The sequence below is a fragment of the Dasypus novemcinctus genome, chromosome X (genome assembly GCF_030445035.2).
Source record: "Dasypus novemcinctus isolate mDasNov1 chromosome X, mDasNov1.1.hap2, whole genome shotgun sequence".
Lineage (NCBI taxonomy): Eukaryota > Metazoa > Chordata > Mammalia > Cingulata > Dasypodidae > Dasypus > Dasypus novemcinctus.
This window is the reverse complement of record NC_080704.1, coordinates 36,778,111-36,804,709: the sequence shown is the minus strand read 5'-3', so window position 1 is coordinate 36,804,709 and position 26,599 is coordinate 36,778,111. Positions and strand designations below refer to the sequence as shown.

Genomic DNA, 26,599 nt, shown 5'->3' with positions numbered 1-26,599 from the left:
CGTCGTGGGAAGGGAGTTTTTATTGCAGCCGGCTGGGCCCAGTGGACTTGAGGTCAAAAACTGAACCCCGAGGCAGTCTTTTAAGTTATTTTTATACAGAGAGTGGGGGTGGGGGTGGGGTTAAGAAGCATTTGGCACAAAAGGTTTATGTTTCGGTTTCTAGGGGCTTGGAGGCTTTCTGGAAACTAGGTAAGCTTGAATATACACACAACTCATATCATTCTCAAATACACATACAGCCCATATCATTCCCCCCTTTGATGCATGCTTAAATTCATTAAGCTTCAGCATCACTATTGTTGGAGTCCTCTTGGACTGGCTGGTATGTATAGAGGGCCATGAGGTAGGCAACTATTTGTGTTTTTACCACACTATTTATTAGGGTGCTACCCTGTTTATGATGAGGGGGAGGATGCAAGGGAGTATGGTGCATCCTTCTACAAGGAAGGCAACTATCCCCACTAGAAGTTTGAAGTTTTCTGCTATTGACTGCCACCCCTTGAAGAAATTACCTAGGTTCCAAATATTCCAAGTTTGCACAGGAACATGGGCAACCTTTACCATTTTGTTTATAATTTCTTTGATAACTTTTCTGGTGCTGTCTAGTTTGAGGCAACAGTTAGAGAGATTGAATTTTCCACAGACCCTTCCTTCAGTTGATAAAAGAAAGTCTAGGGCAAGGTGGTTCTGGTAGATGGCGTTTCTGAATTTGGTTTGTTGCTGGGCTAGCAAGGTTAAAGCACAGGCGGTTTCATTAGTTATTGTTTCTACTACTGCTTATAGGCAGATGATATGTTTAGCATATAAATGGGGGTATGGTAATCCCATATGCCATCTTCTGCCCATGTGGCCGGCCTTTAATATTGAATTATATGTTTGGAGGGCCATTCATTATCTGCCAAGGAGGTAACGGCTCTTTTTTCCCTTTTTACTTCTGTTACACAGGTCAGCTTAACATTTCTCCCTCCTTTAAGGGAATTAGGAGGAAGATTGGCTTTATTGTACTAAGCGTGCATGTGCCACACCAGTTGTGGGGAAGCTCTCGGAATGCAATCTTCCCAAAAATCCAGTACAGACTATTTGGGGTGGTAAAGGGGCCTCTTGCAGTGGAGTTCCACACTGCGATTAATTTGGGGAAAGTACAATTTATGAAAATGAGGTCAGATTCATTCCATTTTCCCCAGGACTCTGTTCTGTTGGTGGTATGATTTTGAAAATTTCCCCCTGTACATGTTAGGTTTCTGATAGGTATAGCGGAGTTTAGGCATATTCTTGAAACACAATATCTTCCTGTGACAGAAGTTTGCAAGGGCCACATACCATCCCAGGGGACTACTGGGAGGCCAGTCTTTTTATGTGGTTGGCTGTAGTTGTATTCCCTAGTTTTCCAGGGCCATTGATCTCCCATATTAGTGCCTCCACATACATAGCATGGGGAGACATTTAGGGTTGTTCCTATAGTTTTGGCTAAGCTTATGAAGAGGTTTTTTCCTACCTGCGGAAAGGAAAGGGGCTTTTCTATCTCTTCATAGAAGGAGTGGAACACAGATTGGGCTTTACTTTCAAGTAAGTGTTCCCTATACCCGACCCAGATGTAGATGGTTGGGTCTACTCCTTTGCCATAAATGAGGAGTCCCATCTGAATTCCTCCCTTGAGTTTGGTGGAGGTTTTTCGGATGGTAAAGTTTAAGGGTTACATTGTCTGAGGGAGCAGTTGGGTGGTATCATTCCTTTGCTGAGGATGGCTTTATGCCCTTTGCTGGGCACATACCAGGCATCCCCATTTGGGTGCCAGGTTGCCCATGTGACACAGGTCCAGTAAGGGCAATAGAACTGGCTTAGCATTTGACAAGTCTGTTTGACTTCTCAGGAGCGGGTACTGTTCGGATGACACAAATACTTATCGCCATAAGTATACTCTCACTCCCAGCTGAGTCCTCCACAATTGCTCCATTTACTGGAGTTTATAGCTTGTCAGGCATTGAATAGGAGGGACACTTGTTGGTTTGGGCTAGTGACGGGTAGAATTGAGCAGCTTCCCATATTGATTAGATACTCTTATTTTCCACTGAAGGGAGACTGCTGGGGCTTTGGGGTCAAAGCAGGTTATTTGGCCAGATATGTTACAGACACTATAGGAGACTCCCTGAAACTGGCAAGTGGTTTTATGTCTATTACAGGTGTGTGACTGTTACAGGTTATATGGCTATTATAGGTATAATGGCTCTGCTATATTAATGTATTATTGACAGGGGCCCCTGTTCACACCTGTTGGATACATGGCCCATACTCTCTGGCATCTACCTGGGTTCAAGGGAAGGTCAGGGCCAGTATTAGGGAGAGTAGGTGATGGGGCATTTTTAACTAAGACTGGACTGGACTCCTGATTTTCAGTTATGCATAGACCAATCAGCTTCTGGGTGTGATTGGAGCAGAGCTCAGTGATCTATGGCTATGCATAGATCAGTCAGCTTCCAGGGTGTGACTGGAGAAGGGCTTGGCATTTTACCCTTTCACAAGATGAGTTTGGTTGAGTTGTGGGTATCTGAAATACAGGTCCAAGACTCTGGTGCAGCTCATTTGACCCGGGTATGATGTATCCATGGGGTGATTTCTGCCACCTTAACTACAGTAGGGGTAGATAGAATGACAAGATAGGGTCCTCGCCATCAAGGGGTTAGTAGGGCTAATTTCCAGTCTTTGATCCAGATTGCATTTTCTGGCTGGTACAGGTGTATGAAGCTGCTTAGGCTAATGGGGGCCCTTTCTTGGCCCCAGTGATACAGGTTTTGTAGGGTTTTTCCTAAGGTGATAATTTGCTGAGCTATTGATGTTACCTCTTTCTCTGAGGTCCCCTACTATAATTCAGATTAAGGAGGGGGGGTTCCCGAAGAGGATTTCATAAGGGGTTAGGCCTAGCCTTTGGCTTGGGCTGGCTCAGACTTGGAGGAGAGCACTGGGAAGCACTTGCACCCATGTTAGTCTGATTTCTTGGCATATTTTGGCAATTTAAGTCTTTATTGTGTGGTTCATTAGTTCTACTTTTCCTGAGCTTTGAGGGCAGTAAGCAGTGTGCAGTTTCCATGGAGGCGCAATGCTTTGGCAACCTTTTGGGTGACCTCAGAGAAAAAGGCAGGTCCATTGTCAGAGCCAACTGAGAGGATTACCCCATAGCAAGGGATGATTTCCCTAAGTAGGACTTTGGCTACCTCCTCGGCCTTCTTGGTTTGATTGGAAAAGACTTCTACCTAGCTGGAAAAGGTGCACACGATGACCAGGAGGTACTTGTAGCCTCTGGATCATGGCATTTAATGAAATCAACTACTAGATCTTCGAGAGTCATGTTGCTGATTTGCTGGACTCCTGGGGCTCCCTTGCGTCCTTGGTGTGGGTTATTTCTTGCACATCATGCACCACTGATATATGGCATGGGCTATAGTGTCCATACTTGGAATATAGAAGAGTCTTTCCAATACTTCTCTAAGATGAGTTTTTCCTAAGTGTGAACCTTTGTGGTAGTCTTGTGCTACAGTTGCAGCTAATATCTGAGGCACACTGTTTTGTGATCGGGCAGTGTCCACCATCCATCTGTTCCCTGGGTTCTACTCTCGGAGAGCATCCATTCTTTTTCAACTTGTGTGTACTGCCATTGCCTGTGACTGAGGGGTTGGAGAACAAGGGCAGGTTGTGAATACTGAAGGTTCTGGTAATTTAGAGGTTGGGGGATGAGGGTGGCAATTAGGCCTTCTGTCGGTCTCCCTTTGTGTGCTGCTTTCTTTGCCTCAGCATCTGCCCTTCAGTTTCCTTGGGCCACAGGATAATGACCTGTCTGGTGTCCTCTACAGTAAATCACATCCACACCTCAGCAGGTTCCCAATCTGCTTCTAGCAATTCAAAAATTTGTGCATCATGTTTAATGTCTTTACCTCCCAAGTTGATGAGTCCCTTTGGTGTATACAAGGCTCCACTTGCATGCAAGGTTAGAAAGGCATACTTGGGGTCTGTATAGATGTTGACCCTGGCTCCAGCTGCAAGTTGTAGGGCCCCAGTGAGGGCGATGAGTCTGGCCTTCTGCACTGAGTTGTTTTCTGGGAGACGCTGGGCTTCTACTGTAGACTTGGAGGTTACTATGGCATAACTCACCTATCAGTTGTTCTCTTGGACAAAGCTACTCCCTTCTGTGAAGAATTCTATGTCAGGGTTGGAAAGTGACTGATCCTGAAGGTCCGGCCTACTGGAACACACTTCTTGGCAATGTTTCAAGACAGCTGTGGGTAGGAGTTCCTGGCTGGACAGGCAGGAGAGTAGCAGGGTTCAGGGTATTCACAAGTTCCAGTTGAATAGATCAGTTTTCACATAGTAAGGTTTGGTATTTGATCAGGCAGCTGTTGGTGAGCCAGTGTATTCCTTTGGCTTCTAAGATTGTGACCACTGCATGTGGAACTCGAACTGTTATGGTTTGCCCGAGTTAATTTTATGGCTTCCAGTGTTAGCATTGCTGCAGCAGCTGCAGCTTGTAGGCATGAGGGCCATCCTTGGGCTACAGTGTCCAATTGTTTGGACATGTAGGCTACAGGTCTTTGCCAGGAACCCAGATACTGAATGAGTACTCCTACTGCGATGCCCTGGTGATTATGGACATAGAGGTAGAACAGTTTATTGAGATTTGGAAGCCTGAGGCTTGGTGCTTCCATTAGGGCCTGCTTGAGAGTAGTGAAAGCATCTTCCTGTGGGCTCTCCCAGAGTAGGGGTTCACAATCTTCCCTCTTTGTGGCCTCATACAAAGGGCATGTGAGGACTCCAAAATTAGGGTCCAAAGGTGGCAGAATCTGACTGCTCCAAGGAATTCTTTGTAGCTTTCGGCAAGTGCTAGGCTCTGGAAAGTGGCAGATTGCCTCCTTTCTTTCAGGTCCCAATTCACAGAGCCCCTGTACTATCCTGTAACCCAGATATTTGACTTGAGACAGGCAGATCTGGACCTTCCTTTTGGACACCTGGTCACCCTTTTGTGCAGATACTCTAAGAGGCCATGGGTTGGTACATGACCATTTGGTTTCCTCCTTGGACCTAACCATCAGCATCTGTATTAGTCAGCCAAAGGGGTGCTGATGCAAAATACCAGAAATTGGTTGGTTTTTATCGAGGGTATTTATTTGGGGTAGGAGCTTACAGATACCAGGCCATAAAGCATAAGTTACTTCCCTTACCAAAGTCTTTGTCACGTGTTGGAGCAAGATGGCTGTTGAAGTCTGTGAGGGCTCAAGCTTCCTGGGTTCCTCTGGGCTCAACTCCTCTGTTTTCTCCACAAGGTCAGCTGTAGACTATGAGGCTCTCTAGGCTTTGCCTCTCTCCACAAGGTCAGCCGTAAACTATCAAGTGAATGGCTCTGTCTCTTTCCCCAGGACTCCAGCTTAAGACTTCAGCATCAAACTCCAACATCAAAACTCCAACATTAAGAACCCCTAACTCTGTCCTTTGCTATGCCTTTTATCTGTGAGTCCCCACCCACCAAGGGGTAGGGACTCAATGCCCTAATGATGTGGCCCAATCAAAAGCCCTAATCATAACTCAATCACACCCAGATACAAATAAGATTAGAAACAATAATCCAGTATGTATTTTTGGAATTCATAACCATATCAAACTGCTACAGCATCCTAATAAATTGGAACTTGGATTTCATGGAGAGGTAGCTGTAGGGTGGCCTTCCTCCCTGCTGCACCTGTTTCTGGGGCTCCCTGTGGTCTGAGTTGTTATCTTTCAGGGGCTCTTTCCTGACTATCAGTGCTTTTACCTGGGAGGATGACACTATGCTGCCGGGGGATGAGATTGGTAGAGACAGTGACTACAGGGGTGGTGAGGCCGCACTAATGGAGAAGGTGCCTCATCCTCATTCCTCGGCACTGGTGTAGTAGGAGTAACCATATAAGGTGGCAGGAGGTCATCTTCATCTGGCCATTTCAGAACGGGTGGGTTGGGACTAGATTTCAAGCTCACTTTTTCTAGAGTCTTTGCAAGGCACTTGTTTGACCTGGTCCCCTGGACAGCACTCCTGGGCCTTTGTATCAGGCAAATCCTGGCTTCTTTAGTCATACATTTCTTCAATGAGGGCAGACGTTGACTCACAGTGTCCTGCCAGGCATCAGTGTATGGGAACTGATCAGGGTGCTCTGGTTTTCCAGTCACATGTTGTAAAGTTTATGGATGATCCGGGGGTTGAAGGTGCCCTCTGTGGGCCAGCCCATACCAAAAGTTGGCCATTCTAGCTCACAGAAGGTTCTGAGTCTTCCTGGTTGGAACCTCATACCATATATGTCCCTGTGGAATGCTTAGGGAAAGTTTTTCAGAATGCAACTAGCGGGGTCCTACTTTGTGTGTTTGCCATGTTCTTGCCCTGTTTCAGTGCTGTGCAACACATGTTCAGACTTTCGCTTTGTCGGTCTCCAGCCGCTCCCCTTGCAGGGACTTAGAGCGCCTCTTAGTATGGCAGGATGGTATAAGCCCCCATCTCAGATGAAGGACCCTTAACAGAGCTCCTCCACTGCCTCTGTCCATATGAGGTCACTACGGAACTACAGATTGGGACTCTGCACTCACCCTGCAAAGGTTATTTGCATCTCACATGTTCTTACTTCTCAATCACACACACACAACCACCCTCCTTCCCTTTCTTTCTCAGACCTGGAGAAGACGGTTTCCTCCCATCCTGGGAGTAATCGAGTCTTCTTGGGAGATGATCAGCCTCCTCTTCTGACTTCCAGTGTCAGGCTTTCTCTACACTATGCCCCCGGGGGACTTACCCATCCGGCATATGGAGTTCCTCTACTTCGTTCCCAGGGTCTCCTCCAGACCTTTTGGTGCCCCTGGTTCCCCAGGAGGGCCAAGGCAGAGTCTACTACCTAATACTGAACTGAGAGAGTCCAGGGGTGCCTCGGGCAGGGGGTTCACCTGGACCCTCCTGGTCTCTGCAGGGGATCTGAGAGGGGCAACTAAATGTTACTATCTCTGACTTTCTCAGCAATCCCAGATAAACCCCCAGAAATGTTGCGGCAATGAGGAAGATTCTGTGATCACCATATTGAAAGCCAGAACACAAGACCCTCATGGGAAGGAAGTTTATTACAGCTGACTGGGCCCGGCAGACTTGAGTTCAAAAACTGAGCCCTCAGCCAGTCTTTTAGGTTGCTTTTATACAGACAGTATGGGAGGGGTGGGGTTAAGAAGCATTTGGCGGGAAAGTTTTAAGTTTCAGTTTCTTGGGGCTTGGGGGCTTTCCAGAAATTAAGTAGGCTTGAGTACACACACAACCCATATCATTCTCGAATACACATATAGCCCATATCAATGGAAATACATGGTATAGAAATTATTTTATGATCTTCGGCTACCCAACTCTATAGCCTCACTTCCTTCCCTCTACCTATTTTTTAAAATATATCAGCACTACTCAAATTAGTCTGCAAACTGTTTATTACCAGGCAACAATGAAATAAGGAGCTTGAACCAGAATATGAATCAATGTTCTGCTTCCTTCATCAAGAAAGTTTCACAATAAAATAAGAATCAGATGAAACAGTAGGCTTAGTGACTTAGTTGATCTGCACTCTAGTGAAGGCTTTGCTTATCACAGACTTGTAAAAAACAATTCACAGACTGGCTGCAGACCATGTTTTGAGTGGCATTGTTCAGTGCTTCAGATTTAATCAACCACTCTCTGATCTCCAGATGTTTTATGCTCTCTCAAGCTTCTGTTTCTTTTCACCTACTGTTCTCTCTACCTGAGATCCCCCTAATTCAATTTGCTTTCCTTGCTTTCCTTTGCTTTCCTCCCACATTCATTGCCCCTAATTTACTACCTCTCTGTCTGGGAACCTACCTTCCAGGTGTTATTCAGCCTTGTGAATACATCCACTGATACACTTGGACGATTTTAATGCAGTGCTTTTGTTTTTGCAAATCTGTATCTCCAGTAGGTCCCGTGGGGGCAAGAGCCATTTCTTCTAAACTCAGGATGGACAATACTTAAGCCAGAAGTTAGTACATAATAGGTATTCGGTAAATATTCATTGGATGATGAATGGGGATATTTGTCAGGATATTGTCAGAGCCTTGTCAGGAAAACAGAAAACACTCTAGGTATTTCAAACAGAGGAAACAATTCAGAAAATTGGTTAAGCCGGTGGTGGAGTTGGGGAAGCAGCTCAGGGGATGGTGAGGTAACTCAAAAAATAACCACATCTGGGAAGTTGCTAATATCCCCAGGACTGGAGGGACAAAATAATGTTATCAGAGTCCAGAAGCTGAGGCCTTTAATGGGTGATAAAACCACAGTTAGAGCAGCCCAGCAGGAACTTGGGCACTGGAGGAAGGTGCTATATCCAGTGGAAACTGAAGGCACAGAAGAGATGTTGCTGCAACAGAAATGCAACTCAGGGCAGAGTGAAAAGGAAAAATACCTTGTCTTCTCTTCCTTCTGACCTCCAGTGGTTTACATTGCCTCCAATTGGAAAAGCCTGGCTGGAAGCTAGAGGGCAAGGGATGATGGGAAATGTAAATCCCCCTGATGGAGACAGGACAGGGAAAGGTGGAAGAATGTATCTGAAAGCAAATGGGCAAATGAATGCACAGCTGGCGTCTGGCCTTGGCTCTTATACTCATAAACTATGTCATTTAAGAATATCGCTTAATCTCACTGAGAACCTATTTTTTCACCTCTAAAATGGAATTTATATGGCCTTCCATGTGTGCCCTCACACTGAGGAAATTATATTACATGTCTCCCTTAAAGATCATTTATACAAAACTATACTTTCTTTCCCCAGGAGCAAGCTGAGCTCCCAATTATTAATTTACAACAAGTATCTTCCCATTACCACATTTGCATTATAAGAGAAAATATTTGTATTCTGATCTCTTCTGGGGACTGACCTAGTCAGAAATCTTTAACTCTATAATTCTACACATAACATACATCACACACAAGTGAAAATGATGACAGGCTTTGTGAAACAGAGTTTTCTTTTGTGTTTTAACTAAATTTCATTGAGATGCTTACTAAAAAGAAAATAGATTGATTGAAACAAGTTATGATGCTGGGGAAGTGGCAGTGTGGCAGTAAGTACATGTCCGATTTAAATGGATTTCCACATGGCACTAGTCTCTGAACCCTGACTGGAAGTTATTTAAACTTTAAAGACCCACAACATAAAAGCATGTTCAAGTCCTTTAAACTCAGCGAGCTTTCACACTGAGAGTATTTAAAGTTTAAATTGCCTCCCAAGGCTCCAAGGCACCGTCCAATGTGTGGTGGGGTTCTTTGAACACTACTGTAGTCAGTATGAAGCCATAGGATTTCAAGAAGGTAGTGCCAGCTATACTCTTTTTTTTTTTTTGCTAATGTTACCATATTCATTTAACTAATATGTAATGAATTACTATGATTTGTAAATATGAACCATACTTAGCCCTTCCATCAGGAAGCTTGCATTCTAGTATACAAAAATAACCATACGGAAGTATAGATGAAGTATAGATGAAGAAGTATAGATGAACTTGCAAAGTTGCAAGGAAGAAAAGCTTACTTCCTGCTTTGGAGTTGGGCATGGAGTGTGGTCAGGTATATCTGGTAGGGAAATCAGTGCTTCAGCAGGCACGTAAATGTTAGAGAAGTATGGGACTCAAAGGAAGTGGAAGGACAATTCAAATGCAGGGGATAACCAGAATACAAATAAAGCTTACTCCAGGAATGTGAGTGTTTCTGGTTGCTTGGAGCAGAGGTTTGGGATATAGAAAGGAAAGAAATAAGGGATGAGGTTGAAAAGATAGGTTGAATTCATAGTAAGAAAGATACCCAGTGTCATGCTAAGGAATGTGAACATTAATCTTCTAATCATGAGGAGCCAATGCATATTTTTGAAAAAGAGCAAGGCAATAGAGCTCCTGTGAACTGTCCTGTTTTGGTCCCACCTGGGATTTGGACAAGATGGGCCATCTCGCATTTACTCCATAGAGCAGGGGATCAGCAAACTTTTTTCTGTAAAGGATCAGACAGTAAATATTTTAGGCTTTCCTTGCCACAAGGTTTCTTTCTCAACTTTGCTACACTGCCATTGGAGAATGAAAGCAACCATAGACAACATGTAAATGTATGAATGTAGCTGTGTTCTAATAAAACTTTATTTCTAAAAACTGGGGCAAGCCAGATTTGGCCTGTGAGCCAAAGTTTGCTAACCCCTGTTCTAACAGGTGGAATAAATGACGTTATTTTTTCTGCTGATGGTTTTTTAAATTGTTTGATTTAATGTTCTTTGTTATAGTTTTGTTTGCAGAGGTTTTTTTTTATTCTCATTATTCCAATGATGGCTTTTACTTTATTAGCCTTAAGAAAACACTAAAGCAAATGCCTCCACCATTAAAATGAGAGAATAAGAGGCATAGTGCTGGCTTAAAACCCAGTAAGAGTCATGGAAGGTAATACTCATAGCGTGTATCGTATGTACAACTCTTACCATGTGTTAAGCACTCCTCTAAATATTTGGCACATATAAACAAATTTAACCCTTAAAATGCCGTTATGAAGTAGGTATTATTCCCCTTTTGCCAGTGACAAAAGTGAGGTAGAGAATGGTAGGGGACTTGTGCATGGTCACATTTAGTTAAGAGGAAACTGTGCAGCCAGGATTTGAATCTAGGCATTCCGGCCCCAGATGCTATAGTCTTGAATGCTCTACCATGCTATCTTTTGACGAGAATTTAAAAGGTGATTTAATCAAGTAATTTAGCTGAAAATTAAAAACTTGACTGAGACTGATAAAGAATTTGCCAAGGTCTGTCTATGGAAACTGTGCACTTAACCTAGATTATAGCTGTTTTGCATTCTAAAGTCTTGGAGATTTTGGGATCCCATGGGAGCATTTGGTATCTTTAAATAAGGGGATCCTTTTTAGTGAGGAGAATTTCTTCAAAGGTGAGGTGACTTTTTTAAAACAATAAGGCATAATGGGAGATCTGTATAAGCGAACTCTTTTCCAGCTGCAGGATTTCTGGCTCTCATCATTGTCTTAATCCATCGTATAATGGCATAAGTAACAATCTTTGTAATCTGTGCTTAAATCATTCTAACATCAGAAAGCACATGAATATATTGGAAATTGGGGAATTTTAGAAAGTTAATGAAGATTCCAAAAGATATTAAATTGGAAAAAGTAACTATTTTATAATGCTGTGGGGGTATAAATTATGCAGCTGAGGATCATCGGTTAACAAAAATGTTCTAAATTAATGTCCTGGTATTAGAGACTCCAAACAAATTCTGATATTATCCAAAATGACACAGTCTATCCACTAGACTGTACTGTATAGGAATAAACAGGAAGTTCATGTTAATTCTTTATTTAAAAATGAAAGGTGAGGGAAGTGGATTTGGCCCAATGTATATGGCATCCACCTACCACATGGGAGGTCCAAGGTTCAAACCCAGGGCCTCCTGACCTGTGTGATGAGCTGGCCCATGTGCAGTGCTGATGCGCGCAACGAGTGCCATGCCACACAGAGGTGTCCCCTGCATAGGGGAGCCCCAAGCACAAGGAGTGCACCCCATAAGGAGAGCTGCTCAGTGTAAAAGAAGTGCAACCTGCCCAGGAGTGGTGCCACACACACGGAGAGCTGACACAGCAAGATGACGCAACAAAACAAGACACAGATTCCAGGTGCCACTGGCAAGAATACAAGCAGACACAGAAGAACACACAGTGAATGGACACAGAGAGCAGACAACAGGGGGTGGGGTGGGGAAGTGGAGAGAAATAAATAAAAAATAAATAAATCTTTAAAAAAAAGAAAGGTAAGTTTCTCTTTCATTTGGAGTATAGGAAAACAAGTATAGTATAATGGAACACTTTGGATTCAGACAGACCTGGTTTTGAAACTTAGCTCCATGCTTCATTGTATGATTTCTAAAGCTCTCTCCTCATGATCTGAATATGAAAACAAAAAAAATATAATCAATAACTTACAAAGTTATTTTGGGAGATGAATTAACTATTTACCTATGAAAGCATCTAACATGAACAAGATGCCTAAAATGCTACTTTTCCCTCTTTTCTCCTTTGAATTTGATTGAACGTAAGTTTAACAATGAAAAACTTAATATAAAAGTTACAGAAAAATAATTATGTACTGGTTTGTGGAATATGAGAGTCCACATTTTTGGACAATGTACAAAATTTTGGTAATATTAATGAAATGGGGCTAAAGAATCTACAAAATGGGAAATGGATGTGGCTCAACCAATTGGGCTCCCATCTACCATATAGGAGGTCCAGGGTTCAATGCCCAGGGCCTCCTGGTGAGGGCAAGTTGGCCCACAGGGCGAGCTGGCCTATGTGGTGAGCTGGCCCATGTGGAGTGCTGGCCCACACAGGATTGCGGTGCCAGGAGGAGTGCCACCCTGCATGGGAATGCTGCCCTGTTTGGGGAAGCTGCCCTGTGTAGGAGTGCCAGCTGACACAGAGAGCTGGCACAGCAAGATGATGCAACAAGAGACATAGCGGAGAGAAAATAAGAAGATGTAGCAGAACTGGGAACTGAGGCGGCGCAAGAGAGTAATCACCTTTCTCCCACTCCAGAAGGTCCCAGGTTCAGTTCCTGGAGCTGACTAATGAGAATACAAACAGACACAGAAGAACACACAGAAAATGGACACAGCGAATAGAATGGGGGGAGGAGGGGATACATTTAAAAATCTTTAAAAAAAATAAGAATCTACAAAATGCTGCTAGAATATTTGTATTAAGCATGTCTTCCCAAGTTGTAGGTGTGTTTTCTCAAGGGTTTCTCTGAATAAAGACTGTTAGATACTTTGTGTGTGTGTGTCAAAATGGCTGAAGGCATTTTAAATGTGCATCTGAGAGTGCCTTACTAACATGTTCTTTTTACACCATTTTATCTATATCTTTGAACACTTTATGTTTCTGTGTTAGAGAACTCCATGAAAAATCCATTTGTCACCCATGTTATCGATATGTAGATAAGGAAATGAAGAAGTCAAATTGAGAATCAGACGGGCTGTGAAGGGAATGTATGCCCTCTAGTGTCCCACATTTATTCCTCGCAAGGACCTGTACAGCTTTTCTTTCTGGTGCCATCATTTTAAACAAACATCAAATTTGATCTTAAAATAAGTGACTCAGGATTTTCAACTTGAGCACATTACATTGTATGATCCTAGATTTATTACTATGACAAGATTTCATCTATCACTTAAAAGAATATTTCTATTAACCTGTGTTAAGGTGATTTGCTTTCACAGAACTCAGTTTCAAAGGGACTTCCAATTTACTGAAAATGAAAAATAGGCTTTAGGCATCTGTGGTTTACCAGCATTTAATTCCAACTCTCTGGGTCATGCAGTCTCTGTCCACTTGTTTTCCCATCCCTTAGCTGTATAACTAATTCCTCTAAGATAGCTGGTTCTGACAACTTAGACTATTTGGGATTTCCTTAGTTTTTAAGATATGCTTTCCTAAAAGTCACATTTAAAGTAGCTGGAAAAGTAACTTCCTTACAACCATGTCATAGTTTGGAAATCTTACCAAGATATTTTTTAATTGGTTAAGATTTTTTACTAATGAAAGGTAGGGAGAAGATGTTTTTGAGTCATTTTTATGTACCAGAGGTTAAAATTTTCAGTTAAGTTTTACTTTTGGAGGAAGAGCAATATCTTTGGGGAAGCTTCATTATATTCAGTGCAATTCACCATCCTAGGGGAAAAAAGATTAGTAATAACTCATGGAGTTTTCTGGCATTAATAGTGTAAAAGAAGTTTAAATCACTGGGTTTGTATCCAAAGGCATATATTTTAAAAGGCAGTCTTTTTGTTCACATTAAAATGTCATTTAGTTTGCCATAATTGACAATGAAGTCATAATTTTAAGGACAGTATTTTATGTTTTGGACTAGAATTCAGATTTTGAGGCACCGGTTAAATAGGCATATTTTAGGACAAGGTAAATTACATAGAAATTGATTTTTTAGTATCTTTTAAAGATGTGTTTCAGAGCAATCTGGAATCATTAAATTTTACTGTACCAAAATGTATTATTTTATGAGTGATGCACTTAAAACTTACACGTATAAACCTGGAAATATATTTAGGCTTGTAAATAGGAACATGTAAACATAAGGAAAAAATAGGTTGTTTGATAGGAATGTTAATGTAGCAGTTTGTACTAATTGAAGATGGTGTCCTTTCTCATCTCTCAACATGACATTTTATGTTTCAGATGCTGTATAAGTTTTTGAAAAGAGTTTATAGGCTTCCTATTATAACTGGGAATTTATTTAGATGTTATTTAATTTGACTGTTAGATGAATGCAATTGGAATATCAAAGCTGCCATAGAAGCAAAGCTGACCTCAGCTTTGTATCTCAGGTCAAAAGTCCTTTAACTAGCCAAATAAGTAACCGTACCTTTTTTTTTCCTATCCTTCGCCCGCCCCCTTGTGGCTTGTTTGCTGTCTGCTCTCTGTGTCCATTTGCTGTGCATTCTTCTTTGTGTCTGTATTTTGTTTTGTTTTATTTTTTTACTCATCCCCCCACCGAGACTTGCTTGTTGTTTGCACTCTGTGTCCATTCACTACGTGCTTTTCTGTGTTTTCACTTGTCTCCCTTTTTATTGTGTCACCTTGCTGGGTCAGCTCTCTGCAGCGTTTGCGGGCCAGGCAGCACTCCACAGCATGCAGGTGAGCCTGCCTTCACAAGGAGGCCCTGGGATGTGAACCCAGGGCCTCCCATATGGTAAACGGGAGCCCAACTGATTGAGCCACAGCCACTTCCCCCAGTAACCGTATCTTTAATAATGATTTAAAATTTTATGTGTTAGTTTTTATTTCAAGACCAGTTCAATGGCAGTTTTTTTTAATTTTATCATTTAATGGAAGAAAAAAAAATACTAGAGAAGTTAATTTGTATGCCTAAGAAAGCAGCATAAAGATTAAACTCAGAGATTAAAACTTGTGGTACATGACTTTCAGTCCAGTGTATTTTCCACTGCAGCGTATTTACTTTCTGATAAAACACATGTAAACATAAACACACATACACAAGCACTCAAACACATCACACACAATAAAACAATGCATAAATCTATAATGCAGCCCCACTCCCTTTCCCCCAAAGAAGAGCACCCATACTGAACAAACACACTCACATACACATATAACATATATATCTCTGTTTGCATACACAAGCTATCTTGATTTTGGGGGCAGATTACCTAAATCTTCGTTTATTTCTCTCTTGATTAAATAGGGTTTTCCCCTGTAATACTAGCATGTAATTATAAAATTATAATAATTACCATGTACTCAACATATCTCAAAGTCCTAAAATATTTTTTTTTAGCACTCACAGGGTTTATATGGAATTTCACTTGATATTTTATGAGCTCTCTGATTCAAATTTAATCTGTGTTCTTTTCATTCAATTTTTAAAGCAAATATGTGAAAACATAAGGGAGGGAAGGCCAGTTTTCTGAGGAGGAAGATTAAAGGGGACAGAGCAGGAAGAAGTTGGCCAAGGGAACCTTTACAGAATATGTACATCTTGAATTCAGTTTTGAAAGATGACAAGGTGGTCAGCAGATGGTCCTGTGATTAGGAGAGTACCAGTATACTAATATGAATTTAACACGTCTTCTCAGTTTCTAAAACTCTGAAGAGGCAAGATGATTATTAAAAGTATAATACATGAAACTTTAAAATTTCATCTCACCTTCAAAAAGTTGCCTTCTATATGATAATGCCAATGAAAAAGAATCGTAGTTTTGTTTCCATTAGCATTAAAAAGTGTTTTCTAGCTGATTAAAATATACTTTAAATATTCTATTTGATAAATGCACTTGGTCTCTTACTCAGGCCTCGGATCCTAGCAAGAGTTAACATATTTCACAGGAGTCAATACTTTGCTTTTAGGCTTCTTAGGATGAGGTTCATAAGTTTTCATGAAATTCTACATGCAAAGATATTTAAATATGTAAAATTGCCAATCATAACCTTTCATTGGTGATTAAATACCCAGCTTAGGGTAGTAAAAATTACTAGAGAAAATACCATGAGTAAAGAGCAGCGAAGAGTAGCTAGCACCCAGTTTATAAACACATATGGATTTAAATCAGGGAAGTCTAATTATTTGCCCTGCATCTCAGCAAAGATAGCAGTGAAAAATGTGAGAACCAGGAGGCAAACCATAGAAAGTGATAAAGCAATAGCTGCCAAATTGATAAGCAATAGAATGAATGCACAACTGTTACTTGGGAGCCATAACATGAGTAGGAGCCAAGAAGAAGAACTTGCTCATTGCCCTAAAAGAAGTGGAAATGTCACTGTGACTAAGCATTGAGCGTGGGTCATTAGTACTCAGTGAGACTGCATGGGAGGCCTTTTGAAAGCCTGCATTTGCTTCTCCTTCACCCTTGCATCCTCATTGCTGGCAAAAAGAAAAGAGATGTGGATACCTACTGGCAGACTACAGGAGGGCAAACAATGCTAGCAGTTGAAAGTTAACTCCCAGAACTCTAAGAAAGGTTATGAATGTTGGATGTTGGATGGATTCATTGGACATTACATTGGGGCAAAAATGTTATAATAACAAAATCAGAGATATGCCCTAGCAAAATTGGCAATCCATTTTTTAAAATCTGTAAATCATATAAAGAGTATTCTCCCTAGGATCTGTGATCCCTTTCCAAATTTATAAAATCAGACAACCTAACAAACAAAATGAATTGAGGAAAGACTTCCCTGTGGAATTTCACATCCTATTTCCTGACTTGATAGGAATTATTGTAACTACATGCCAACTAGTACCCTGGCCTTCCTTAAAATCTTCACAGACAGAACAACAAGCAGATGATACCATGATATTCACTCCACAAAGCCTTCATTGTGTGGAGAAAACCAATTTACTTGGCAGAACCTTTAGTCTAGAAATTGATTTAATCCTAATTCATCAAGAAGTTTTTTTTTAAAATTATCCTGGGGAAAAAAAAGTCACAGTATGAGCAGAGTCCCAGCTCTGTGTGTTGTTTTTTTGTTTGCTTGTTTGTTTTTGTCAAGTGGATGCTTTATTAAACCAAACTCCTTGATAGTGTCGAATCATATATTTTATCTCTGTTATCTCTGGAGTTTTAGACCATATCTGGCACATAGTTAGATCTTAGTATATTTTTGTGCCAGAAAAGAAGGGAGATATTTGACTGCTTTAAAAGAAAGATGATATTGTTTCAAATTTCCAGAGAGCAAGATGTTGAAGTCCATTTTAAAGATTCTTTTTGAATGAAAATGATTTTCTTTTAAGTTGAGTAAATAAGCTTTATTATTATTTTTTCACTGCAATGAATTGGGGCTGGTGGAGAGGGTAATCACATTATGTAGGTAAATATAACAACCAGTATAAATTCCTGGCCTGGTAAAATATCTTCCCCAGAATACCCCTTAGCAGAAGGATTAGGTCTCTCCCAGCTGGAATGCCATCCTAGTAACTGGAAACAAGTTTGAGTTTCATGGGACTGTAGGTTGAAGGAGGCAATCTTTCCAAGAAACAGTATGACTCAAAAGAGTGGAAGAGCAAACAAATCAGATCTAAAGGGGAAATGTGCAAGGGACTGGTGGATATTTACATCTGACCTTTATGAGTTAGAGGGTATTTGGTGTGTGATTGGGTCAGACTTATTTAAGGAATACAGGAAAAGTTTGACTAAAGTAGTCTAAGTGTCTCTAAGTCAAGCTTTTACAATAGAAGGCTTCTCATGGAGATGTGGTAAGAGTCAGTGAAGACTGCATTCCATTGGAGAAGGGGCAAATATAAATTAATGTTTGTGAGTCAAGTCAAGTGAGGAATATAAAGGGGGATTTGTTTCTAGAAGAAGTGCTTGAATAAAGAACAAAGTATAGTATAAGGGGAAGAAGTCTGTCAAGGTCAGATCATACCAGTCTTCTAGGCCATATTGAAATTTTGGTCTTTATCCTGAGAAACTTGGAAAAGTCTTTGACTGATTTTAAGGATGAGAATAACATAATCAGACACTTTTGCAAGTAGTGTGGAAACTAGATTAGAGGGTTCAAGAAAGGTTGCCCAGAGAGCAATTTAGAGGGTATTGTGGTAGTTTTGGTGACAACCAATGGCAACATGAATGAGCATGCTAGTTGTGGAGACCACGAGAAATAGACAGAATCATGATAAAATTGAAATGGAATGCATAATGGATTAGACTTTGCATGAGATTTAGTATGGGAGGGGAGGGAAAGGAGATATTAGAGATGATAGATTGTGATATCATTCAGAGATCTGGGAACCACTGGAAAGGAACCAATTTGGGGGAGAAGATCAAATATTAAGTATTGACGTTGTATGTTGAAGCAGCTAGCTTTTGTAGCATACAAGTGGAGACATCAGTAGGCAGATAGTTATGTAGCTGTGAAGCTCAGATGAAATGAATGCCTGAATTAAAGTTATGCATTTCAGTCACTGATACATAGATTGCAAGTGAAGTCATGAGTGAGGATAAGATTGCTAATGAGAAAGAATAATACAATATGGTAGAAGATGATTGATAATGAACTGGACCTTGATAAACTCCAGTACATAATAACAAGGTGGAAGAGAATGAGCCTGCAAATCATTTCTAAGTGTTGTAGAAATAGAAGGCAAATCAGAAGAGTGTGGAATCAAGGAGGTGTTGGAGTCAACGGACCCGAAGGGTATCAGGAATGAAAGACAAAGAGAGATTGGGATCAGGGGTCCCGAGAGCATTGGAGCCTCAAGCTCATCAGACAACTTTATTGTTTACAAGGGGCTCTTTATATACCCCAATGTACGAGTCTACAAGCAGGTCCACAGTAGCCTACGTGCCATTAAGCATAAACATTAGCATTAACATAGCGTACATGACATTAAGGAGCAACATGTATTAACTATCAGCATTACCTATAGTCTAAGGAATTTTAAAAAATCTTCTCTCAAGGTACAAAGTCTAAGTCTTCTATTCATTACAAAAGGTATGAGCTCATCTTGTCTTTCAGCCTTTAACAGCTTCAACCCATTTGCCGGGAACTCCCAATCACCTCATTCCTTAGGTTGCAAGCGTAGTCATGGAGACAGCACCAGCATGGAGACAGCAAGTCTCTCCTTTAGAAGCCACTGTGCCTCAGTTTCCAACAAGGAGGTCAGAGAAGAAGAATTTCAAAAGGAAGAGTATGGTAAACAAATGTTAGAAGTTGCTAGAAAACAAAAAAGTGAAACTCGCCTTTGTCTTTACTGACATGATTATTTTATCAAGAGACATTTTCACTGAGAAACCAGATTGAATGGATGAAAGAGTGAATGGGAGATGGGAAATGGATACTGTAAACTACACAACTCTTACACAAAGTTTGCCTTTGTAGGAAAGAAGAGAATGGAGGGGAATATGGGGTCAAGAAAGGGCTGATTGTTTTTAAGATAAATGTCAATAGAGTATGTTTACATTTTCATTTGAAGATCTCACTTGAGAAGAAGGGGCTGAATGTACAGTAGAGAGAGAAGGGAAGGAGGATTGACCTTACATAAGAAATGAAACTCCCTCAAATGCCAGAGAAGGGAATGAGAAGGATAGCAGCACAGGCAAGTAGGATTGAATGTTTAGAAATAGGACATTGAAGAAAAGCTGATATGATAATTTCACTTTTCTCTGTAAAGTAGAAAACAAGGTCAGCTGCTGTGAGAGATGAAGAAGGATGGAAGGTCAGTGCTATGAGAGCTCCGGGAAAATTTGTAAATAGTTCTTGTGGAGAATCAGAGCTCACATTGAAAAAATAAATATAACAGGATACAGGTTCATTTGAGGTTATTGATCATTGCCTTAGTTTGGCCTCCCCCAAGAGCAGATGTGGAAACAAGGATTTTGGTGCAAGTAGTCTATTTGGAAAGTGATCCCAGAAGCGCTGTAAGTGGGGGGAGTGAGATAGAGGAGCAAGGCAAGTAAAAGAGGATGATACATGAGTGGGTTATTTCTGGGGACAACCAGGGCTTTATTATAATGATAACCCTCTGAAACACTGTGTGGACCATAATTCAAGAATATTCCACTGAGGGCCAACGGCATTGGGATATTTATCCACCAACTCTTTGAGTTCTCACTGAGGTTTACTCCTGAGAGATTAACTCTCCCAGTACTCCTGACCTGCTCCATTCACTGGCAAGTAAATGCCTTCAGTCAGAGAGATAGGAGGATTTTTACATTGGACCAAAAGGAAAACAAAGATGTTTTTCTCAAGACATGCTGATGAAAAACATGCATAAATGTTGCTAGGAAAATAATATGGTTCTCTCAGTTTGGTGGGAGGCTGAATGACCATAGCCAAAAAGTATTGATTTAATGTGCTTACATCAATGGAGAGAGAGAGAGATTAATTTTTAGTAGCATGCAGTACAACAGGATTCTATTTAATCAACATTCTGAATAAAGAAATAGGAAATCTGATATGAAACCTTATGGGTAAAACAAATGTAAGAAAGGTAGACCCTACCATGTATGATGAAATAAAATCCAATAAATATTTGCAATGTTCACAAAAATGAAAGTAAGTATTAACATTGGATTACATGGGGTTTGAAGTCCAGAATCTGAGAGTTCAGATTCCTGTCCACTCAATTTCTAGTTGGGTGGCCTTGGTAAATAACAACTCGGTAAGTATTTATTACTATGAACCAGGCAGTCTTTGAGGTGAAGGCCATAATGGTGAATAAGATGAATGAAGTTTCTGACCTGTAGTAGTAAAGGTCTGGGCAAATTAAAGAATAAGATTTTGGAAATGTTTTGTGTTCTGTAAAGCTCTATATCAATTCAGTTTTTTAAAATATACTTTTTATTTTTGGAAAAGATATTTAGATTACATAAATGTTACATAAAAAATATAAGAGATTCCAATATGTCCCACTCCCAACCCCTCCCATATGTTCCCATGTTATCAGCATCCTTCATCAGTGTGGCATATTTGCTGCAATTGATGAACACATCCTGGAGCATCGCCACCAAGCGTGGATTATAGTCTACATTGTAGTTCACACTCTCCCACACAATTTTGTAAGTTATGGAAAGATATATAATGGCCTGTATTTGTCATTGCATTGTCATTCAGGACAATTCCCAAGTCCCAAAAATGCCCTCATATTATACCTGTTCCTACCTCCCCCTCCCTTCAGAACCTCCAGTGGCCACTGTCTCCTCATCAATGATAGAAGTTCTTCCATTGCTAGAATCACAATAAGTCTATAGTAAAATATCATTATGTCTACTCTAGTCCATCATTCATTCCCCAATTCTGAGGATTCTGGCATGGCGATGCCCACTCCACCTCTAATTGAGAAAGGGCTTAGATCCAATGGGGTAGATGGATGGGATTATCTTGCTTACAGTTGCAGACTCTTTCTGTTCCTTGGGATGGTCATTGTCCATCATCATTGTCCTGGGTAAGGCCAATGAACTGGAGAGTAGGTTTTGCAACTCTGCTGAGATTCAGGGCCCAGCTGGCACATTAGCAGCCCAAAGATTTAAGTCTCTTGGACATACACCTGTCAACCTTATACTAAATATAGGTTCAAATAGAAGGGGCAGAAGAGCCATGTGTAGGGAAACCGCAACTGAGTTCAACTCTGTCAGGCTGGGGAGCATAAATTCCAAAGTGGGCCCACTTGCAGGACACTAAACTCCTGAGCTGTCTGTCCTCTCTATAGTGTCTGGATGTCTCCAGAGCCCTCAGGTGCCCTACTATTTGAGGCAATATTTACTTCGGCAGTCAATGAGGTCCTGCAAAACAACAGCCAAAAATAACATGAAAAATTCTAGTAGGTCTATATATGTTAAAGCTTTAAAATTTGCCCTCACAAAATCACTTCCTAAGTTTGTGATGGTGGATAACTCAATAATAATTAATGTAAAAAATTCCTAGAATTTTTAGCTCAAGTCAACTTCAGTAATGAGTTGAGAGTCTAATATGGAAGCCAAAACATTAATTCCAATCATAGGCTATATTTTAAACCAAGGAGGTAATTGTCTATTCTTCTTTGATTACATTGCACACTATCGATATGATCCCTTCTGATGCCTAATTTTAAGGAAATTAACATACTGACAAGCCATGGACTATCCGAAAGTAAATGAGGGATTTCAAAGCTATAAGATGGGAGGAACCATTGAAGTAAGTAAGTAATCATCAGAAATCATCTAGTTTGCTTACAGAGCTGATTTCAACTATTTGATGGATTGTAATACAAAAGAAGGTATAGCTTCAGGCTTAAAGTACATTATGTAGGGTCGTAAAACTTGTATGTTTTTCTAATTCACAAATTTCCTATGAAAATTGGGTAAGCCATTCATTTTTCTAGGATCTTTCATTTTGTCAGGTTTGTTTTGTTTAATAAACCTTTGGATTAGATTATCTCTAAATTCCCTTTCATAAATCCTTAATAGAGGTTGATAAAACCTAGGGGTCCTTTCAAAGGAAAAATGGACACATATTCAGAGCTATGCTTAGAGTTGCATTTGATTCATAGACAATCCCACCCTTGTATCTCATCCATGACGTCCCTAAAAAAATCTCTGCTTTGACTAGAACTGAATCACTTAATAAGAGTGAATAGTTTATTCCCAGTAGCTCCAGAGATCTCTGTGAAAAAGAAATATTTGAGAGTAATATTTGAGAGTGATCATGTCTCTATTGTTGCATAATGACACGTTTATAACCTAGTAACTTAAAACAGCAGTTATTATTTCTCAGAGTTTTGCTCTTTGGGCAGCTATTTTGTTCTGCATGGTGCCAGTTGGATCACTCATCTGGCTATATTCATATGGCATTTGAGATGGGCTAGAAGGTCAAAGAAGGTTTCACTCATATATGTCTGGTTTCATCTTCCTACATGTAGCCTCTCAACCTGGGTAACTTGGACTTCCTTACTTCATGGTCACACTGGAGGAGAGTTGGACTTTTTATATGGTAGTGGCCTTCCCAGAGTGTGCGTTCTAAGAGGAAAAGCTCCAATGTGCAGGCACTTATCAGACTCTTGCTTGCATCACACTTACTAATATGCCATTTGACATAGCAAGCCACGTGGTCAAACCCAGAGCCAATGTGGTTGGAGATGCCAAGAGAGCATGGATACCACACATGTGGTTCAGTGGGGGCCTCCAATAGGAATATTTAATTTGTTGTACATATTTTCCAAAAAGAAAGAGGATTGTCCTAGGAAGTAGTAGGTTTTCAGTGAAAGCAAATATTCAAGCTGAGACCAGTTAATAGCTTATAGGAGATACTGTAGAGGTGATTGGTACCTGGAGCTGAATAAAATAACCTCCATCATCATAAGACTGTAGATCATAGCTGACTCTAAATTCTGAGCCTTCCTGACTAGGGAAATAGTGGTGCTATTAACAGTAATAGGGACATAGACGCTGGAGTCTCAGATTGGGAGGAGAAAGATAAATGTGGATAAATTGCTTTTTTTTTCGATATAGAAGAAAGAGCTCATCAAGAAATAATGACCTTTATTCTTTCCTGGCCTAGGTTGGATGTCGATATAACCGAACTTCACAGTTGGATTACTCGCTCAGAAGCTGTGTTGCAGAGTCCTGAATTTGCAATCTATCGGAAGGAAGGCAACTTCTCAGACCTTAAAGAAAAAGTCAATGTACGTTATGCACTAATTTCTGTACCTTTTCTTGAGTCGTGCTGCTTGTAAACTCTTTGCTTTGTATTCTCTGATTCTGTTAGAGTTGAAGAGATTTAAACAATATGAGGTAATGTTTTTTCATATAGCTTTAATATGTATTTTAGATATCAAGCAGAATCAAAGTTTAGCCTAGAACAGATTTTTCTTGGTTCTCCAGTGACTGGCCAGAAATGTTTTTCATAAACCTTCTTTAACTTTTATATAATTTAGCTTCAAATTAGCAATTGTGTAACATGAAGGCATATTGATTTCTCTTCATGTATTCTTCTGTCGCTTCAAGGTTGGGCTTTAGCATGCTGGCCAAAGAATAGACCAGAGTAAGTATAGACCTTTAGAAATACCATTTGTAGAGGGCCCTGCCTGTGCTTTAACTATCATTGAAAGGATTTTCCTTATAGCCATTAATTACTACTTGTCATAAACTATAACATATTTGAATTTTCCAGATATTTATGTTGTGGAAATAAACACGGACCACCCAAATGAGAACAAGCAAGGGCTATTTATTCCAAGTTTACTCAAGAAAGAGAGTCAACCAGCATCACTTGTATTTCAAAGACTCAAAGGGAAGTAGAGGGGTGGGAAAGTTTTAGAGTGGAGAAAAGGGAAGGCTTTGGAAATTCTGTGTTTGGAAATTGTTGTCATGGGGAAGCTGGGAGGCAGGCTAACTAGAAGCAGGGTATCCTGTGTAATAATTGGTTAGGGGAGAATATTTGGCTTCTCTCCATTTGATCCTAAGATGGAAGCTGGGGCAAAAAATGAGGGGAGTGGGCAGTTATGGATCAAGTCCTGGTCATTTGAGGCTGATTGCTGTCGAGTTTGTAGTTTGGCTTCCTGGATTGCTTGTTGCAGTGGTTGTAGGTCAGAGTTGCATTTCTATATATGGTCTGGCCATTACCCAGGTGTATATTCAATCTCTCAATAAATTACATTGCCTTAACTAAAAAGTGTCCAGGCTCTCTCAATATTTACTTATGATAAGAGATGGTTGGCTATTTTTATTCCATTCTGAGACATTATAGTTTTGACATTCACAATAAGAATTTTTAAAATTAATTTAATGAAAGTTGCTTCATCTTCAGGGACATGAGCAGGGCTTTGATTTTTAACCTTGACAATTATAAAACATCCATTTTCAGTATATAATTGACAACATTTTGTAAGATAATTTCTAACAGGCAGAGTACATCTGCAGCGGTCAGGCAAGAGAAACAAATATTCTCAATGTAAAATAATTTTAGCAATAGGAAAATTATAAGCCATTGTGCTTTTTAGCTCTATTTTATCTTTCCAGCATTCAATTTCTTGAATTACAGAATCTATTAGATGTTTTAAAAAGCCTACCTTAAGTGCAGGCTAATACTTGCTGTGGGTTTGGATCTTTTGGAGAGAATAAAGATCTTCTGGGAGAAAATAATCTTTTTTTTTTTTTTTTGGCTGTTTGAGGAGGAGAGATAATTTCATTAATAGTTATATTAGAGTTCCTATTTATAAATTGGAAATTATTTTAAATTTCTTGTTAACTTTATATGATATACTGTTATCAGCATTATAATAGATTATCATAAATAGTGCCGAGAAATGAGATATATGATTATATTGTTAACATTTCAGTTTTAAAACTAAACTGAAGGAAAATATATGTTTACTAGAAAATTAACAAAATGTCTTTGAAACGTGTACTCATTTCAAAGTATACTTATTTAAAGGTACATATTTTTTTTCATTTTTTTAATTAGAGAAGTTGTGAGCTTACAAAACAATCATGCATAATGTGCAGAATTCCCTTATATCACCCCTCCACCGAAACCTTACCTTGTTGTGGAACATCATCAGACTATTACCACTAACTATGGTCCATAGTGTACACTTGGTGTATTTTTCCATATACCCTCTATTATTAACACTGTGTGTTAATATTGTATATTTGTTATAGTTCATGAGAGAACATTCATATTTGTACTGTTCACCACATTCCATCTTCTACCACATGGTTCACTGTGTTACACAGTCACATGTATTGTACATGCTATCCACAGTGTGCAAGCAGTAGCTCTCACTTTCATTGCAGAGTTCTACAGGCATCACCCCAGTAAACCTTTGAACATTTTCCTTAGTCCAAAAAAAAAACCCATACCCCCTATTATTGACCCTTAGCATTGATATAGGACCTTCTTAGACATTGGTGCATAAATATTGCACTATTGCTGTTAACTATAGTCCATAAGTTACATTAATTGTATTTTCCCTATGTGTCACTATATTCTTAACCACCTTGTAATAGTGACATACATTTGTTCTAGTTGATAGAAGAACATATTTGTATGTGTATTAACCAAAATCCTCATCCACCACCAGGTGTTCACTATGTCATCCAGTTCCTAGATTATTCTCTAGCTTTCTTTCAGTTGACATTTATATCCCTACACTACTCCTTTCAGCCATAGTCCCTTTTATAAACTAGAAAGGCATATTTTTGAGGGAAATTCTATGAGTTGAAAATTACTTAAAGAAGATCCACTCTAAATATGTTTCAAAGTTCATGTGACATATTCAATCTCTGTATAGGTATAAATCATCTTGGGAAGACCACTTATTAGCTAATTTAAAAAAATTTTAATGAGTATCTATCTGAATCATATAGTTATCTGTTTATATGTTTCTCTATCTTAAAATTGCTTTGATCAAAAGGAAAATTCAGTTCCAGCATTTCAAGAATATAAATTTTAAAATTTCCTGTTCTTATATGGTTACCTAGAAGCAATCTGCATTTAATCAATATTGTCAGCTCTGACAGACTGAAAGAGCTAAAAAAGTATACTGTATTCTATAAGTG

At 39.9% G+C, this 26,599-nt stretch overlaps 1 protein-coding gene across 3 annotated transcripts in view; it reads left to right on the top strand.

Moving 5' to 3' along the window:
* Positions 1-26,599, top strand: part of DMD (dystrophin) — a 2,676,723-nt gene that overhangs the window by 1,150,622 nt on the left and 1,499,502 nt on the right. For all 3 annotated transcript variants that reach the window (XM_058291720.2, XM_023592525.3, XM_058291721.2), the window contains one exon: positions 23,598-23,721. In XM_058291720.2, the coding sequence (XP_058147703.1) occupies positions 23,598-23,721 (124 nt within the window). The remainder of the gene's footprint in view (positions 1-23,597; positions 23,722-26,599) is intronic.